Source organism: Coregonus lavaretus (genome assembly GCF_964263955.1).
Source record: "Coregonus lavaretus genome assembly, chromosome: 14".
Classification (NCBI taxonomy): domain Eukaryota; kingdom Metazoa; phylum Chordata; class Actinopteri; order Salmoniformes; family Salmonidae; genus Coregonus; species Coregonus lavaretus.
In genome coordinates, this window is record NC_140001.1 from 47,008,056 (window position 1) to 47,026,390 (window position 18,335).

The window sequence follows — 18,335 nt, forward strand, 5'->3', positions numbered from 1 at the left end:
GAGAAAGCTCTTAAAGGGTGGTCTGCTCAGTGTGAGGGGTTATGTCTGGGTGTTTCCGTAGGGGCGACCTCGGTGGAGAGTCCGAACCAGATGCCAGCACTGCACATTCCTCCTGAGTATGAGGATTTGGCGCTCGTGTTCAGTAAGACCAGAGCGGCACAGTTGCCACCTCATAGACAAGGGGATTGTGCGATAGACCTCCAGACAGGAGCAGCGCTTCCGCGGAGCCATGTGTATCCTTTGTCACAGGAGGAGAAAAGGGCAATGGAGACTTACATTGCCGAGTCTCTGAGACAGGGATACATACGGGCCTCCACTTCTCCCGCGTCCTCGAGCTTCTTTTTTGTGAAGAAAAAGGATGGAGGTTTGCGTCCGTGTATTGATTACCGCGGTCTCAATCAGGTGACGGTGAAGTACAGCTATCCACTTCCTCTGATTGGGACCATGACGGAGTCCTTACACGGGGCAAGGTTCTTCACAAAATTGGATCTCAGGAGCGCATATAACTTGGTGCGCATTAGGGAGGGCGATGAGTGGAAGACAGCATTTAGTACTACATCCGGCCATTACGAGTATCTCGTCATGCCATATGGGTTAATGAATGCTCCATCAGTCTTCCAATCGTTTGTAGACGAACTTTTCCGGGACATGCAGGCGCAGGGAGTAGTGGTGTACATAGATGATATTCTTGTGTACAGTGCTACTCGGGCCGAGCATGTAGCCCTGGTGCGCAGGGTATTGAGGAGACTGTTGGAGCATGACCTGTATGTCAAAGCTGAGAAATGTCTGTTCTTCCAGGAGTCAGTTTCCTTTTTGGGTTACCAGTTGTCTGCGTCAGGGGTGAGAATGGAGGTGGACCGAGTGTCCGCCGTGCGTAATTGGCAAACCCCAACTACGGTTAAAGAGGTGCAGCGGTTCTTGGGTTTTGCGAATTACTACCGGAGGTTTATCCGGGGTTTTGGACAGGTGGCAGCTCCCATAACGTCTCTTCTGAAGGGGGGTCCGGTGCGCTTGCAGTGGTCAGCTGAGGCGGACAGGGCCTTTGGGAGACTGAAGGACCTGTTTACCTCGGCCCCGGTGTTGGCGCACCTGGATCCCACTTTACCCTTCCAAGTTGAGGTGGACGCGTCTGAGGCCGGTATCGGGGCAGTTCTTTCTCAACGATCCGGTACACCACCTAAGCTCCGCCCCTGTGCTTTTTATTCTAAGAAGCTCAGTCCGGCGGAGCGGAATTATGACGTAGGGGACAGGGAGCTGTTAGCCGTAGTACAGGCCCTAAAGGTGTGGAGGCATTGGCTTGAGGGGGCTCAGCACCCTTTCCTCATTCTGACCGACCATCGTAACCTGGAGTACATTCGGGCAGCTAGGAGACTGAATCCTCGCCAGGCTCGATGGACTATGTTTCTCGCCCGGTTTGTGTTCAAGATCACTTACATCCCTGGGTCCCAGAACGGGAGGGCAGATGCTCTGTCCCGTCGGTATGACACGGAGGAGAGGTGCGTGGAGTCCATTCCCATACTACCGGAGTCTTGTCTGGTGGCACCGGTGGTGTGGGAGGTCGATGCGGAGATCGAGCGGGCGTTACGCACCGAGCCTAGTCCTCCACAGTGTCCGGTGGGTCGGGTGTACGTCCCGCTCGAGGTCCGGGATCGGCTGATTTATTGGGCTCACACGTCCCCCTCCTCTGGACATCCGGGTATTGGCCGGACGGTGCACTGCCTTAGTACGAAATACTGGTGGCCAACGTTAGCCAGGGATGTGAGGGTTTATGTCTCCTCCTGCTCAGTGTGTGCCCAGTGTAAGGCGCCCAGACACTTGCCCAGGGGTAAATTACAGCCCCTGCCCGTTCCACAACGACCCTGGTCTCACCTCTCGGTGGATTTTGTTACCGATCTTCCCTCCTCACAGGGGAATACCACCATCCTGGTCGTTGTGGATCGGTTCTCGAAGGCCTGTCGTCTCCTTCCCATGCCGGGTCTTCCTACGGCCCTACAGACCGCTGAGGCTCTATTTACTCACGTCTTCCGGCATTACGGGGTGCCCGAGGATATAGTGTCCGATCGAGGCCCCCAGTTTACCTCCAGAGTCTGGAGAGCATTTATGGAACGTTTGGGGGTCTCGTGAGCCTTACCTCGGGTTACCACCCGGAGAGTAATGGGCAGGTTGAACGAGTCAACCAGGATGTGGGTAGGTTTCTGAGGTCATATTGTCAGGGCCGGCCGGAGGAGTGGGCGAGATATGTGCCCTGGGCCGAGATGGCACAGAACTCTCTCCGCCACTCCTCCACCCAACTAACCCCTTTTCAGTGTGTATTAGGGTACCAGCCGGTTCTGGCACCATGGCATGAGAGCCAGATCGAGGCCCCCGCTGTGGATGAGTGGGTGCGGCGCTCGGAGGAGACGTGGGACGCTGCACACGTCCATCTGCAGCGTGCCATACGTCGACAGAAGACGAGCGCCGACCTACACCGCAGTGAGGGGCCAGTGTACGCACCTGGAGATCGAGTCTGGCTCTCAACCAGAAACCTGCCCCTCCGCCTGCCCTGCCGGAAGCTGGGTCGGCGGTTTGTGGGGCCTTTTAAAGTCCTGAGGAGATTGAACGAGGTGAGTTACAGGTTAGAACTACCTATTGATTACAAGAATATTAACCCCTCGTTCCATGTGTCTCTCCTCAGGCCGGTGGTAGCTGGTCCACTCCAGGACTTTGAGATTGAGGAGACTCCTCCGCCCCCGTTGGACATCGAGGGGGCTCCGGCGTACACGGTTCGGACCATCCTGGATTTGAGACGCCGGATGGGGGGTCTCCAATATCTCGTGGAGTGGGAGGGGTACGGTCCGGAGGAGCGGTGCTGGGTGCCAAGGAGGGACATTCTGGATCCGTCCCTGATGACCGAATTCCATCGTGGTCATCCTACGCGCCCTGCTCCGCGTCCCCCTGGTCGTCCCCGAGGCCGGAGGCGGCGCGCGGCTGGAGCCGCGCGTCAAGGGGGGGGTACTGTCACGGTTTCGGCCGAGGCGGCTCCTCCTCCTTGTTCGGGCAGGTTTCGCCGGTCGTCGTCTCCGGAGTTCTAGCTGCCACCGCTCGATGTTTCTTGTTTGTTTGGTTTTGTCTGTTAGTCACACCTGTTTTGTGTTAGGTCTCATTTAGCACCCTATTTAGTTTCCTTGTTGTTAGGTTTGTGTTGTGTGTAATTGTTCGTGTCGTGGTTGCGCTACCCGTGTCGGTACGCTATTTTTCCTGAGCTTCCTCCTTGTTGTGTGAGGAGAGATTTACGCACCTGTGTGTGCGCTTGTAGTTACGCCTGTGTGCGTCTTTTTGCCTCCGGGCTGTTTTGGATTAATTTTCGTGCTCAGTAAAGTCTTGTTGGACTTACCCTCTGCTGCCTGCGCCTGATTCTACACCACACCCATACACAGCACCGTGACAATCAAGAATGGTCCATCACCCAAAGGATATCCAGCTGTGGGAAGCATTGGAGTCATTGGAGTCAACATGGGCCAGAATCCCTGTGGAATGCTTTCGACACCTTGTAGAGTCCAGGGTGAACTGCGAGCCAGAAAACTTGGGGGGGGCAAATAAAATCAACCGCAGGCCGCCAGTTGGTGAACCTCTATACAGAGGAGGTGAAAACTTGCCACTGTGATCAGTTTTAATCACATGAACAGGATAGATGAAACAGACAGATGATGAATAAGAGGTGGGTCTACTAGTCTGGTAAATGTACACAAGCAGACATTTACATTAAGGAAGTGTGTGAGTGTCTGTAGTAGAAGAAGCACTGTGTGTGTGTGTGTGTGTGTGTGTGTGAGCATGTATGTGAGGGACAGAGAATAAGGAGAGGAGTGAGGGAGAATCAGAGAGTGAGAGTGCAGGTATTTGTATCTCCTTCCCTTGCTCTCTCTTTCTCTCAGGGGGTCCAGGAGATGACGCGGATGGCGGTGGCTGCTGCCCGGCAGATAATGGCGGCTGGGTGATTGAGCCTTGCCTTTAATAGCGGCACATGTTCCAGTAGCTGTTCCCGAGCGCAGGGGGCTTCAGCCAGGGCGGTGAGGGCACGCAGCGCGTTAGCACACACAGCTCTGTCCTCACTGCCCACCAGCTCCAGCAACGGGGGGATGGCACCTGCCTTTAAGGCTTGGTACTTCCCTGTGGACGACAGAGGGGAGAAGTGAGCATGAGTGAGTTAATGATGAGGTTGACACTATCATTGACACTATCCATTGAGACATTGAGGCTTCCACAAGGAGTTGCTAGAGCATGATGAGCCAAGTAAAGCCCCCCCGGTCAAACCCTCCCCTAACCCAGACGACGCTGGGACAATTGTGCGCCGCCCTATGGAACTCCCGGTCACGGCCAGTTGTGACACAGCCTGGGATTGAACCCGGGTCTGTAGTGACGCCTCAAGCACTGCGATGCAGTGCCTTAGACCGCTGCGCCACTCGGGAGGCCCAAATATAATATTTGATCAAATAATTGTACCAAAAAAAACAAAAAACTACATGATACCTAAAGGGGTCCTAAAATTCCAAATCAAATAGCTAAATGATGGATGGTATGACCATCTTAAAACAATTCCATATGTTAGTTTTGCCAGCTCAGAGGGTACCAAACTAGGAGGCCCACGGCAGCCCAAGCACACAAAGGTTCCACCGGCTCCAAAAAGGGATTACAGAAGCCACCTTTTTTCCTAATACTTACCCGAGAAGCCGGAACTGTCAGAACCTCATGAGGCCTGAACTGTCAGAGCCCCATATAGGGAACCAGAACCTTCTGCAACTTGGCTATGCACACTGAGGAAGGCCCCAAAAATTGTCAAAGAATCCATCTCTTTCTCCGAAAACCCCCCAAAACCAGTCAAGAGACACCACATCCTTTCCAGAATGCGGTTTCTGAAAAACTTCAGGGAAGCAGAGAACTGGAATGCCCATAGGGGAATTGAACCCCAGGAGGTTGGTGGCACCTTAATTGGGGAGGACCGTCTCATAGTAATGGCTGGAACGGAATTAATGGAATGGTATTGAACTCATCAAACACTGGTTTCCATGGTTTACATGTGTTTGATGCCATTCCATTTACTCCATTCCAGCCATTATTATGAGCTGTCCTCCCCTCAGCAGCCTCCTGTGTTCCTCCAGTAACCCCAATTTTCCTATGAAGTCAGCATACAAGGGAGTCTGAACTCAGCCGCTGACACCAGTCACAGGAACTGTTCCAAGCCAAAGCAGCCCGAGCGTGTTTCCACCCCAGGCAAACAGGATAGCACTTTTGAGTATATTTTCATTGTGAAACCACATGCACTAGGGCAGTGGTCGCCAACCTTTTCTGAGTCAAGATCCCATTCTGAGTCAAAATGCAAGCTGTCTAATTTGTTGTATTACTTGTGAGCCACAGCTAACTTTGCATAATAATGTGCTTTTTTTTTTACTGGACTGATGGCCTGCAACTGATGGTCAGTCCCTCCTCTCGCCCTCCCTCCACTGAGAAAAGGTGACACAGTCTTCCAGCTGATGGTGAAACTTAAGTCGCACTGCATTATTTCTGCCTCATGCACCAATTGATGTTGTTACTCCTATGAACAGAGGAAGTGGAATATTCCTTGATATTAAAAAAGCCACAAGCCACTAATAATAACAACAAAAGAACGGCTCATAATAATGGCCGGAACGGAGCAAATGGAATGGCATCAAACACCTGGAAACCATGTGTTTGATGTATTTGATACCATTCCAATAATTCAGCTCCAGTCATTATCACGAGCCCGTTCTCCCCAATTAAGGTGCCACCAACCTCCTGTGATACGGAGAATGCGCATTTTATGGCTTACAAAAGTGTTGAACAAAGTGTTGACAGTGCTGAATAACAACTTAAACATGAACTTATAAAAACAGCAGTTCTTCGATGTATTCGTTGAGTCTCTCTCTAGTCATGGTTTTAAACGTTTTGAAATCTCACATGATCAATTTTGCTGTGCGATCGAGGCTTCTTTTTACAGTCTATGGCACGAGGAAACTGTGCAGACGGTGATCTGAGCTATCTGATTGGCCAGCAGATGGCCTATAAGTGCACTTGATTTGTTCTCTGGGCCTGCCGGGTAGGTGGAGTTCTACCTTCAGACACATGAAATGGTTTAAAATGGGAACACTTTGCTAGGGCTGCTGAATCAAGTGCACCTACCGCCAATAGCGTGAAACAAATGCAACAAATATTGTTGGGTTTTTTACAGACATTTTGGGTGACCGACTAGGAATGCCTTGGAGCTCGACCAGTCAATCGCGATCGACCCATTGGTGACCACTTTCCTAGGGCATGGTCGGAGGTTCAAATCCATCTGGTTAGCCTGTAACTTACTCTTACCACTGGCCATCTTACTCAAGCAAGGAAGCACTGGCTACACAAGCAGAGCAGAAGTCTGAAGGCTTTTAGCAAACATAAATCCTACCCAAGCAATGACCCAAAACTAGCAACATCTAGGGGATGAGTACTCTCTCCGCACTAACAGACACCTAAGTCGGAGCAGAATCCAGTAGTCTTTGTGTGCTTGTAAATTGCATGACAAGTTCTGCTTCAGGCGAGCTGAAGAGCGAAGAATTGCAGAAATTAATGCGAGCCCCAGTGTTATAACCAGATAGGTGGGGCTTCCGAGGGTGGGCTCTGCATTCATTGGCCCGTTGGGCGTGTTTTCAGTTTTCTTCAGGTGAATGTGATTGGTCGTTGACTCCCTATAGTATGTTATACTGAGTAACCGACTGAAAGGGAGCCCACAGACACTCCCCACTGGGCAAGAACTGGTTGAATCAACGTTGTTTCTACATCATTTAAAACCCAAAAATCTATGTGATGATGTAGAATCAACGTAGAAAATGAATTGGATTTGCAAAAACTCATCAACGTAAAGGCATTTCCTATTTTTTTCACCCAACTGTTAACCTAAATCCAATGACATGGCGAATTTTTTTGTTGATTTCACGTTGATTTGAAGTTAGTTGACAACTCAACCAAATGTAAATCAAAACACAAACATTGAACTGACGTCTGTGCCCAGTGGGTCGGCCCTGTTTGACACCCTTGCATTAAGGTTATTCTTGTCCATATTACAGTACGTTAAAGAGATGCTCCATTAGTTTTGTAGAATTTCAGCCAGTAGTTTTGAAAGTAGCGCTCACAAGTTAAAACGTGTCCCTGAAAATGGTGCACAATTGTGTACAACATCATAACGTCATTGTTCTCAAGCCTCTGTAGCATGTGCACAAAGAGAATGAAAAAAACTCTGTGGTATGCATGTTGAGCGTGCACGTTTGGCTCACCCCGCAACCTCATTGGACAATACTGTGCTGACCTGATGCCGCCTTCCATTTTAACCTTGCAACCTCATTGCACATCATTCCACCTGCCAATTAACATTGTCCATCATGTTTGGTTGTTATCCCGTTATAGCGCATGGTCTCAGCAGACTAGTATGTCAAACAGCAAGCGAATGTGATAATGTCTGCACATTTTATACAATGGAAAATGTATACTTACAGTATATGTTTGCATCAAATGTCCAACTCCTTGAAAATCGTGTATCGATTATATCATATGCCTACGTGATGAATGATGATCGCTGGCGATCAACAGCTGCAGTGTTGCCCACATTGGATTACCCCATATCATGGAATACGTGTGTGAAAGTTTATAAAGACAAAAGGTGAACACATGGAATTATTTCATTTGGAGGGATGGTTGACACAAAATAAAGGTAGGCCAATATCTTACAAGTGGGTTTGCAGTATACATTCCTCGAGTGCATCAAAGTTATGTGTTGTGTCACGATTCATGAATGGGATAAATGGATGGACGCGCGCATTGTAAAAACCGCATCGCCTATTGCACAATATATTCCAAAATTCAAACAAAATACATTTACATCATTTAGCAGACGCTCTTATCCAGAGCGACTTACAGTTAGTGCATACATTACTTTATTTTTATTTTACCCCCCGTGGGAATCGAACCCACAACCCTGGCGTTGCAAACGCCATGCTCTACAAACTGAGCTACATCCCCTGCCGGCCATTCCCTCCCCTACCCTAGGCCAATTGTGCGCCGCCCCATGGGTCTCCCGGTCGCGGCCGGCTACGACAGAGCCTGGATTCGAACCAGGATCTCTAGTGGCACAGCTAGCACTGCGATGCAGTGCCTTAGACCACTGCGCCACTCGGGAGACATCCACCCTCACAAAATACACCAGAAACACCATTTAGGAGATACAGGTTGTGAGCATAGTGTTTCTGATCGGGTTGACAATTATCTTCTAATGTATTTGTGTGGCTACAATGCCATCTTTAGCACACAACATTTTCTGGTTTGCAGAGAAATGCATTGAAAGAGATAAATGAAACTACTACTGAGGTCTTATAGATCTAATTTTGGATGTTTTCTAACTTATGCATGGATTTGATCGACGTATGCAATGTATTTTCACTGTTATCAAAATAACTAATGGTAAGCGCATGCAGCCATTCATAAGCTCATGCAGCCATTCATCCCATCTTGCTTTAGAGTGCACGTTCAATACTTGACAGGGAACAAGCACGTAGATCTCATGCACTAAGTTACGGCAGGTTAGAATGTAAGGATTCTGTGGGGTTTTCCGCTGGGAGAGCACTGTAGATCGTTTATTAAGGATTCTGTGGGGTTTTCCGCTGGGAGAGCACTGTAGACCGTTTATTAAGGATTCTGTGGGTTTTTCCGCTGGGAGAGCACTGTAGATCGTTTATTAAGGATTCTGTGGGGTTTTCCGCTGGGAGAGCACTGTAGATCGTTTATTAAGGATTCTGTGGGGTTTTCCGCTGGGAGAGCACTGTCGATCGTTTATTAAGGATTCTGTGGGGTTTTCCGCTGGGAGAGCACTGTAGATAGTTTATTAAGGATTCTGTGGGCTTTTCCGCTGGGAGAGCACTGTAGATCGTTTATTAAGGATTCTGTGGGGTTTTCCGCTGGGAGAGCACTGTAGATAGTTTATTAAGGATTCTGTGGGCTTTTCCGCTGGGAGAGCACTGTAGATCGTTTATTAAGGATTCTGTGGGGTTTTCCGCTGGGAGAGCACTGTAGATCGTTTATTAAGGATTCTGTGGGGTTTTCCGCTGGGAGAGCACTGTAGATCGTTTATTATGCATGTATGAGCTATACATTGACAAAACGGGAGGTTTAAAAAAATAACGAGGTAGTTTTCAACCCTCCGGAATGTCTCTTTAATGTACATTCCCAGCAACATAGAGATAAGCCTACGTTGTCACATGCAAACTTGCACCCTAACTCTAAACTATTACTAACGACAATAGTCACAATGGATATCTAAAATATCCTTTCTCTCACATTCAACCATTCCCCTCCTTACCTTTAGTGATAATAGCTGTGTTCATAATAGTCCCAGCAGCACTGGCAGTCACTCCTGGGTCGCAGTCTGATAGCAGCTTCACCAGGACTGGGAGAACTCCCTCCTCACACACCTTGTGCTTCCCTTCTGATGGAACACTAACAGGGCAAACAGGGTTCTTCAAATGGAATCACAACTTAGTTCAAAGCAAGCTGTTTCCACTTACATTTAATTTGATTTTCATTTTGCCTGCACATATTACTAGAGTGCATTTTTTGTCCTACGTGATTCCAAATACTTAAATCTATTTGTTTTATTGGCCCTGTCATAGGGCTCTGTTCAAAAGTAGTGCAGTATGTATGGAATAAGGTGCCATTTGGGACTCAGCCCATGTTTGTGTCTCTGCTCACCTGATGCCCACCATGGCGGAGGCTGCGGCCCGGCGGATGTCAGGGGAGGGGTGAGACAGCTGGTTTCGCAGCATGGGCACTCCGTCACTGGCCAGGGCCGGCAGGGCATCCACCCTCACACAGTAGCTGAGAGTGGCCAGGATCAGGGCCCGGATCTCCTCCTGCTCAACAGGCAGCTTCATCACCAGCCGGGGAACCAAGCCCAAAGTCACCATACACACTGCACCTGCCCAGGAGACAGGAGGTCATAACGTCATAAGGCCCTAAAACATGGCCATCATCTAAGGATTTGAATTGATACCAGTCTCTTTCAATGAATCCAACGCTTAGGTTTACCTCCACTTTACTCATATCCTTCCATATCCTTGTCTGTACACAATGCCCTGAATCTTTTCTATAACACCCGGAAATCTGCCCCCTTTATTCTATGTACCCAACGCACTAGAAGACCAGTTCTTAAAGCCTTTAGCCGTATCCTTATTCTAGTCCTCCTCTGTTCCTCTGGTGATGTAGAGGCTAACCCAGGCCCTGTAGCCCCCAGTATCACTCCTACTCCCCAGGAGCTATCATTTGATGACTTCTGTAATCGCAAAAGTCTTGGTTTCTTGCACATAAATATCAGAAGTCTACTTCCTAAGTTTGAGTTATTCACTGCGTTAGCACACTCTGCCAATCCTGATGTTCTAGCAGTGTCTGAATCCTGGCTCAGGAAGGCCACCAAAAATTCTGAAATTTCCATCCCCAATTATAACATTTTCCGTCTAGATAGAACTGCCAAAGGGGGTGGAGTTGCAATCTACTGTAGAGATAGCCTGCAGAGCTCTATCATACTATCCAGGTCTGTGCCCAAACAGTTTGAGCTTCTACTTCTAAAAATCCACCTTTCCAGAAATAAGTCTCTCACTGTTGCCGCTTGCTACAGACCCCCCTCAGCCCCCAGCTGTGCCCTGGACACCATATGTGAATTGATTGCCCCCCATTTATCCTCTGAGTTTGTACTGCTTGGTGACCTAAATTGGGATATGCTTAATACCCCAGCCATCCTACAATCCAAGCTAGATGCCCTCAACCTCACGCAAATTATCAACGAACCTACCAGGTACAACCCTAAATCCTTAAACATGGGTACCCTCATAGATATCATCCTGACTAACATACCCTCTAAATACACCTCAGCTGTCTTCAACCAGGATCTCAGCGATCACTGCCTTATTGCCTGCGTCCGTAACGGGTCCGCGGTCAAACGACCACCCCTCATCACTGTCAAACGCTCCCTAAAACACTTTAGCGAGGAGGCCTTCCTAATTGACCTGGCCCAGGTATCCTGGATGGATATAGATCTCATTCCGTCAGTAGAGGATGCCTGGTTGTTCCTTAAAAATAAGTTCCTCTCAATCTTAAATAAACATGCCCCATTCAAAAAATACAGAACTAAGAACCGATATAGCCCCTGGTTCTCCTCAGACTTGACTGCCCTTGACCAGCACAAAAACATCCTGTGGCGTACAGCATTAGCATCAAATAGCCCCCGCGATATGCAACTTTTCAGGGAAGTTAGGAACCAATATACACAAGCAGTCAGGAAAGCAAAGGCTAACTTTTTCAAACAGAAATTTGCATCCTGTAGCACTAACTCCAAAAAGTTTTGGGACACTGTAAAGTCCATGGAGAATAAGAGCACTTCCTCCCAGCTGCCCACTGCACTGAGGCTAGGAAACACTATCACCACCGATAAATCTACAATAATCGAGAATTTCAACAAGCATTTTGCTACAGCTGGCCATGCTTTCCATCTGGCTACCACTAACCCGGCCACCAACTCTGCACCCTCTGCTGCAACTTGCCCATGCCCCCCCCGCTTCTCCTTCACACAAATTCAGACAGCTGATGTTTTGAAAGCGCTGCAAAATCTGGACCCCTACAAATCAGCTGGGCTAGACAATCTGGACCCTTTCTTTCTAAAACTAGCCGCCGAAATTGTCGCAACCCCTATTACTAGTTTGTTCAACCTCTCTTTCATAACGTCTGAGATCCCCAGAGATTGGAAAGCTGCCGCGGTCATCCCCCTCTTCAAAGGGGGTGACACTCTAGATCCAAACTGCTACAGACCTATATCCATCCTGCCCTGCCTTTCGAAAGTATTCGAAAGCCAAGTTAACAAACAGATCATCGACCATTTCGAATACCACCGTACCTTCTCCGCTATGCAATCCGGTTTCCGAGCTGGTCACGGGTGCACTTCAGCCATGCTCAAGGTCCTAAACGATATTATAACCACGATTGATAATAGACAGTACTGTGCAGCCGTCTTCATCGACCTGGCCAAGGCTTTCGACTCTGTCAACCACCGCATTCTTATTGGCAGACTAAATAGCCTTGGTTTCTCAAATGACTGCCTCGCCTGGTTCACCAACTACTTCTCAGATAGAGTTCAGTGTGTCAAATCGGAGGGCCTGTTGTCTGGACCTATGGCAGTCTCTATGGGGGTGCCACAGGGTTCAATTCTTGGGCCGACACTTTTCTCCGTGTATATCAATGATGTCGCTCTTGCTGCTGGTGACTCTCAGATCCACCTCTACGCAGACGACACCATTTTGTATACATCTGGCCCTTCATTGGACACTGTGTTAACAAACCTCCAAGCGAGCTTCAATGCCATACAACAATCCTTCAGTAGCCTTCAACTGCTCTTAAACACTAGTAAAACTAAATGCATGCTTTTCAATCGAACGCTGCTAGCACCCGCCCACCCGACTAGAATCACCACTCTCGACGGGTCTGACCTAGAGTATGTGGACAACTACAAATACCTAGGTGTCTGGTTAGACTGTAAACTCAACTTCCAGACTCACATAAAGAATCTCCAATCCAAAGTTAAATCTAGAATCGGCTTCCTATTTCGCAACAAAGCCTCCTTCACTCATGCTGCCAAACATGCCCTCGTAAAACTGACTATCCTACCGATCCTTGACTTCGGTGATGTCATTTACAAAATAGCCTCCAACACTCTACTCAGCAAATTGGATGTAGTCTATCACAGTGCCATCCGTTTTGTCTCCAAAGCCCCATACACTACCCACCACTGTGACCTGTACGCTCTTGTTGGCTGGTCCTCACTACATGTTCGTCGTCAAACCCACTGGCTCCAGGCCATCTATAAATCACTGCTAGGCAAATCCCCGCCTTATCTTAGCTCATTGGTCACCATAGCAGCACCCACCCGTAGTCTGCGCTCCAGCAGGTATATCTCACTGGTCATTCCCAAAGCCAACACCTCCTTTGGCCGCCATTCCTTCCAGTTCTCTGCTGCCAATGACTGGAACGAATTGCAAAAATCTCTGAAGCTGGAGACTCTTATCTCCCTCAATAACTTTAAGCATCAGTTGTCAGAGCACCTTACCGATCACTGCACCTGTACACAGCCCATCTGAAATTAGCCCACCCAACTACCTCATCCCTATATTGTTATTTATTTTGCTCTTTTGCACCCCAGTATCTCTATTTGCACATCATCTCTTGCACATCTAGCATTCCAGTGTTAATACTATTGTAATTATTCTGCACTATAGCCTATTTATTGCCTTACCTCCATAACTTGCTACATTTGCACACACTGTATATATATTTTCTGTTGTATTTCTGACTTTATGTTTTTTTTTTTACCCCATATGTAACTCTGTGTTGTTTTTATTGCACTACTTTGCTTTATCTTGGCCAGGTCGCAGTTGTAAATGAGAACCTGTTCTCAACTGGCTTACCTGGTTAAATAAAGGTTTCATTAATAATTGTTGCATTTAGAAGATCTTGTGTAAGAGCTTCTATCGAATGTTATTTGTCACATGCGCCGAATACAACAGGTGTAGACCGTACCGTGAAATGCTTACTTACAAGCCCTTAACCAACAATGCAGTTTTAAGAAAATAGAGTTTAAAAAATATTTACTAAATAAACATTTTTTTTTTTTTAAAGATGTAAAAAAGTAACATAATAAAATAACAATAATGAGGCTATATACAGGGGGTACCGGTAACGAGTCAATGTACGGGGGTACAGGAAGTTGAGGTAATTTGTACGTGTAGGTAGGGGTAAAGTGACTATGCATAGATAATAAACAGCGAGAAGCAGCAGTATAAAAACAAAGGGGGGGGGGGGGGGGGGGGCTGTCAATGCAAATAGTCCAGGTGGCCATTTGATTAATAGGTGGCCATTTGCAAATAGTCCTGGTGGCCACTAACACTCAACACCAGTTGAATATGGCCGGTGTCAGTAAACGTCAGCAAAACAGCAGAATTTAATTGTTGCCAGCAGCACAGGTACAGTCACCAACACTCTGGATAACATGAAAACAGCCTAACCAGCTCTGCTAGGGCGAGTAAAATGGTCAGACTGAGGTGTTCTCTCATTTGTGGCTGGAAGTAGCTAGCAAGTTAGCCAGTTAGCTTGGGTGCTTGACTGCTGTTGTGAGGTCAGAATGCTCGGATCAACCCTACTCCTCGGCCAGAGCGTCTAGTGACACTGCCTGGCAGTGTGCGCTCTGAACGCTCCGAGAGCGAAACGCTCTGAATTTACGAACGCCCAGAGTCTGGCACCCCAGATTGAATTTACGAACGTACCCTTAATAACACACCGAAGTCATAAAATGCTAACAAGCTAGCAAGAGGTTGCATAGCAACAGCATCAACTTCCGGTAGACAGGCGAAGCGCTCATACGTTCAACTGAAAGGATACCATTAATTTACAGTATACTAAAATGAACTAATAGTATATAGTATGTAGTATATACTCATTAAGTATGTAGTATACAGTATGTTAGTAAAACCCTCACAAACTTTTACAGATGCACAATTGAGAGCATCCTGTCGGGCTGTATCACCGCCTGGTACGGCAACTGGAGGGCTCTCCAGAGGGTGGTGCGGTCTGCCCAACGCATCACCGGGGGCAAACTACCAGCCCTCCAGGACACCTACAGCACCTGATCTCACAGGAAGGCTAGCCACTTTAATAATGTTTACATATCTTACATTACTCATCTCATATGTATATACTGTATTCTATACTATTCTACTGTATCTTAGTCTATGCCGTTCTGACATTGCTCGTCCATATATTTATTTATATATTCTTACATTTTAGTCATTTAGCAGACGCTCTTATCCAGAGCGACTTACAGTTAGTGAGTGCATACATTTTTTTTTTTTTTTTTTTTTTTTTTTTCATACCGGCCCCCCCGTGGGAATCGAACCCACAACCCTGGCGTTGCAAACGCCATGCTCTACCAACTGAGCTACATCCCTGCCGGCCATTCCCTCCCCTACCCTGGACGACGCTGGGCCAATTGTGCGCCGCCCCATGGGTCTCCCGGTTGCGGCCGGCTACGACAGAGCCTTCTTAATTCCGTTGCTTTACTTAGATTTGTGTGTATTGGGTATATGTTGTGAAATTGTTAGATATTACTTGTTAGATATACTGCACTGTCAGAAATAGAAACACAAGCATTTCGCTACACCCGCAATAACATCTGTTTAACACGTGTATGTGACCAATAAAATGTGATTTGATTTGATTTAGTATGGGTATTCGAACACAGCTATAGTGTTTGAATAGTGTCTAAATCAAAATACATCCAAATGTAATGTGTAATGATGTCCTTCAGCTTGCCTGGAGTGTCACTGTAATTGGGGCAGCTGAAAACCAAAGACCAAAGCCTAGGCCTACGTACCTGCAGGAAACTCAGCCACCATCTTCAGTGCACGATGCATGTTTTTACGACAGGCATCAACTGGCTCGTCTAGAAGATCAGACAGTGGAGCCACCACATCCCACGTGAGGAAGGCTTCTCTAGGGACATACACATGTGTCACTCACAACAAACGCCACCCCACCCAAGATTTCTTACACTAATTTGCCACAAGTCTAGTCTTGTCTACTATTTATGGGTGTGAAATAAGTACCCCAAAAATGTTTTACTAAGGATTGTTTGCTCAGGATAACTTGCCATACAGAAGATGACTGTGGCAGAGATACTGGATATAATGACAAGATGCTTGTGTCGCCGCCCTAACAATGGGATTCGTTGTCCACAGAGTATTCAAATAACGATACATCTCGTTATTTGAATACTTTTTTGAATATTCGATGAGAGGTGTTGAAGTCATCCGCCTGTATTCAATGGAGAGTGAGATGCTAGCCTTGTGAATATGCATAGACATTTCAAATTTCAACAGGGACAACTCCGAAATAAAGTGTTTCTTCTCAAAGTGGCCGGGATGTCAGGTGCATCACACTTATTATCAGTACACTCGTAACAACCTAAGCATTACAAAACGTATATTAGATCAAATAAGCCTCACGTATCAATAAAGCAATTAATTTTGTATCTTGACTAAATTTGACACTCATTGCCGCAATACAAAAACTCTTCACTTACTTAATAATTAATGATCTGCTTAACGTAGACAGACTTTGGGCGAGTAAACGACCTTGCTTCGCCTCTTCCTCTTTGACTATGGTCATTGACATTGTTGATAAACCATATTGTACTAGGCTGCCACCTACTGTCTGCAGTAACCATAGCACGTGTGTGCATTTTTTTGACCATTGGGTGGACCAAATTATCCCTGGGAATGGGATTGCTCACCTCCCCACATTATGGGTAGCTAGTAGGTAAAGGACTTCTGTAGTTTTGAATCTCACTGAGCTGTCTCCGTCTTGCAGCAGGACCTTCAGCCTCTCCAAACAGCCTGAAACAAATTCACAGAGGATATCTAGTTCCGAAACATTTACTTCCCACTGGTTAAGAGAAAGCTTTGTGAAGAATGTAGCCCAAATGATCTACTCAGAAGGCTAAGCCTTGTTGTCCCCTTTTGTTGACTATTGTGCAATTAACAGGCACACTTCTAGCTTCCTCAAGGACAATATTGTCGTGATGTTGTGCGTGGGTACGAACTGAGTCCACGACAAGGATATTCGTTCAGGCAGTCAGCTTCAAAGGTAAATAATAAAAAGCACTAGAACTGTCTTATTCGGAGTGTAGGCTAGTAGGGCTAGCTATCTCGGGCACAGAACGGGGAGATCCAGCGTCCATGCAGTGAGATATCAGCCAACTAAGTAAACAATGGGCAACCGTGGGAACATAACAATAGTGAACAGTCCTGCGCTCTAGCTGATAACAAGCGTGTATCTGCCTTATGCAAATGACTCAACACTTGAGCATACATGACTGGGTGGCCAGCACTACAATATCCTAACAATGACACCAGGTTAACCTGCACAGGTGAATGTATTCTCTCCCAAAATCATTACAATGCAAGATTTGTGCCTCATGAAACAGGTTCAGCAATTCATTTAAAAATGATATTCCACTAATGTTTTCTTTAAGAAAGCAAGGATTTTATACTAATGCAATATGCATCTTACCTTTGTGAATAGCCTCATATGCCCTCTCTGGGTCATGAACCAGGTCACAGAGGGCTGCAAGAGCTCTCTGTCGTATGCACAGCTGTGGATCTTGCAGTTCCAGAGAGAGCCGAGGAAGGGCTCGGTTGCCGAATGCAACAGGTGCTTGAGTCGGGTCAATATGCGGGGGCAATTGCTCCGAAATCCGCGTGCTAGCCATACTCTAACAAAATAATAATTATTCTTATTAAAAAACTGTTAATTATAGCTAACCTTATTTCGCTATATTGTAACAATAAGCAGTCTGTCACTCGTTGTTTGCCAGCGAGCAGAAAAGTTATCCAGCTACTCAATGCCACTGCTGCTCACTCCACCATCGTTGCTTAGTAACTAGCTAGCTGTACACAATACACACCTTCCCCACTTTTCCTTTTTTTTTTATAGGCTATATATTTGTTGTTGTTGTTGTTGTTGTTGGTTATATTTCACTAGTTGTTTGGGTAAAAAATAGGTGATTAACATAAATACAATACATTACATCACATTCCCCTTTCCCATCCTTCTCAAGCTCGTGCGCTTCTATACGAAAATTACCTTAGGCAGGCCTAGACCATTACCTATGATACATCTATTTACCTATGATACATCTCTTTCACTGACCTTATTATCGAATTTTTATTATAACAACAAAACAAAATAATAAAAATGTGTTTATTGGTTTTATTTATTGCCTTATTAGACCCTTATTTTAATTGTCATTGACAACAGGGCCTCTTTCCAGAACAACCAGAAGCCTATCACAAAGAACATGTTGCATGTTTTCACCTGACCAATACAGGTGACATAGGCCAGTGGTTCGCAAACTGTGGTGTTCGAGCGCTGAATGTTGATTGGCTGACAGCCGTGGTATATCAGACCATATACCAGGGGTATGACAAAACATTTATTTTTACTGCTCTAATTACATTGGTAACCAGTTTATAATAGCAATAAGGCACCTCTGGGGGTTGTGTTATATGGCTATTATACCACGGCTAAGGACTGTTTCCAGTCATTCCGCGTTGCGTCATGCATAAGAACAGCCCTTAGTTGTGGTATATTGTTCATATAATAATAATAATATGCCATTTAGCAGACGCTTTTATCCAAAGCGACTTACAGTCATGCGTGCA

At 46.6% G+C, this 18,335-nt stretch overlaps 1 protein-coding gene across 1 annotated transcript; it reads right to left on the reverse strand.

The window, feature by feature from the left end:
* Positions 1-3,907: 3,907 nt before the first annotated feature.
* On the reverse strand, positions 3,908-17,383 carry rsph14 (radial spoke head 14 homolog; the record flags this gene model as incomplete). Its single annotated transcript, XM_084177084.1, has 6 exons — positions 3,908-4,146; positions 9,380-9,516; positions 9,769-9,994; positions 15,488-15,606; positions 16,406-16,508; positions 17,185-17,383. The coding sequence occupies 6 exons, from the start codon at positions 17,381-17,383 to the stop codon at positions 3,908-3,910; spliced, it is 1,023 nt and encodes a 340-aa protein (XP_084033210.1).
* Positions 17,384-18,335: the final 952 nt, after the last annotated feature.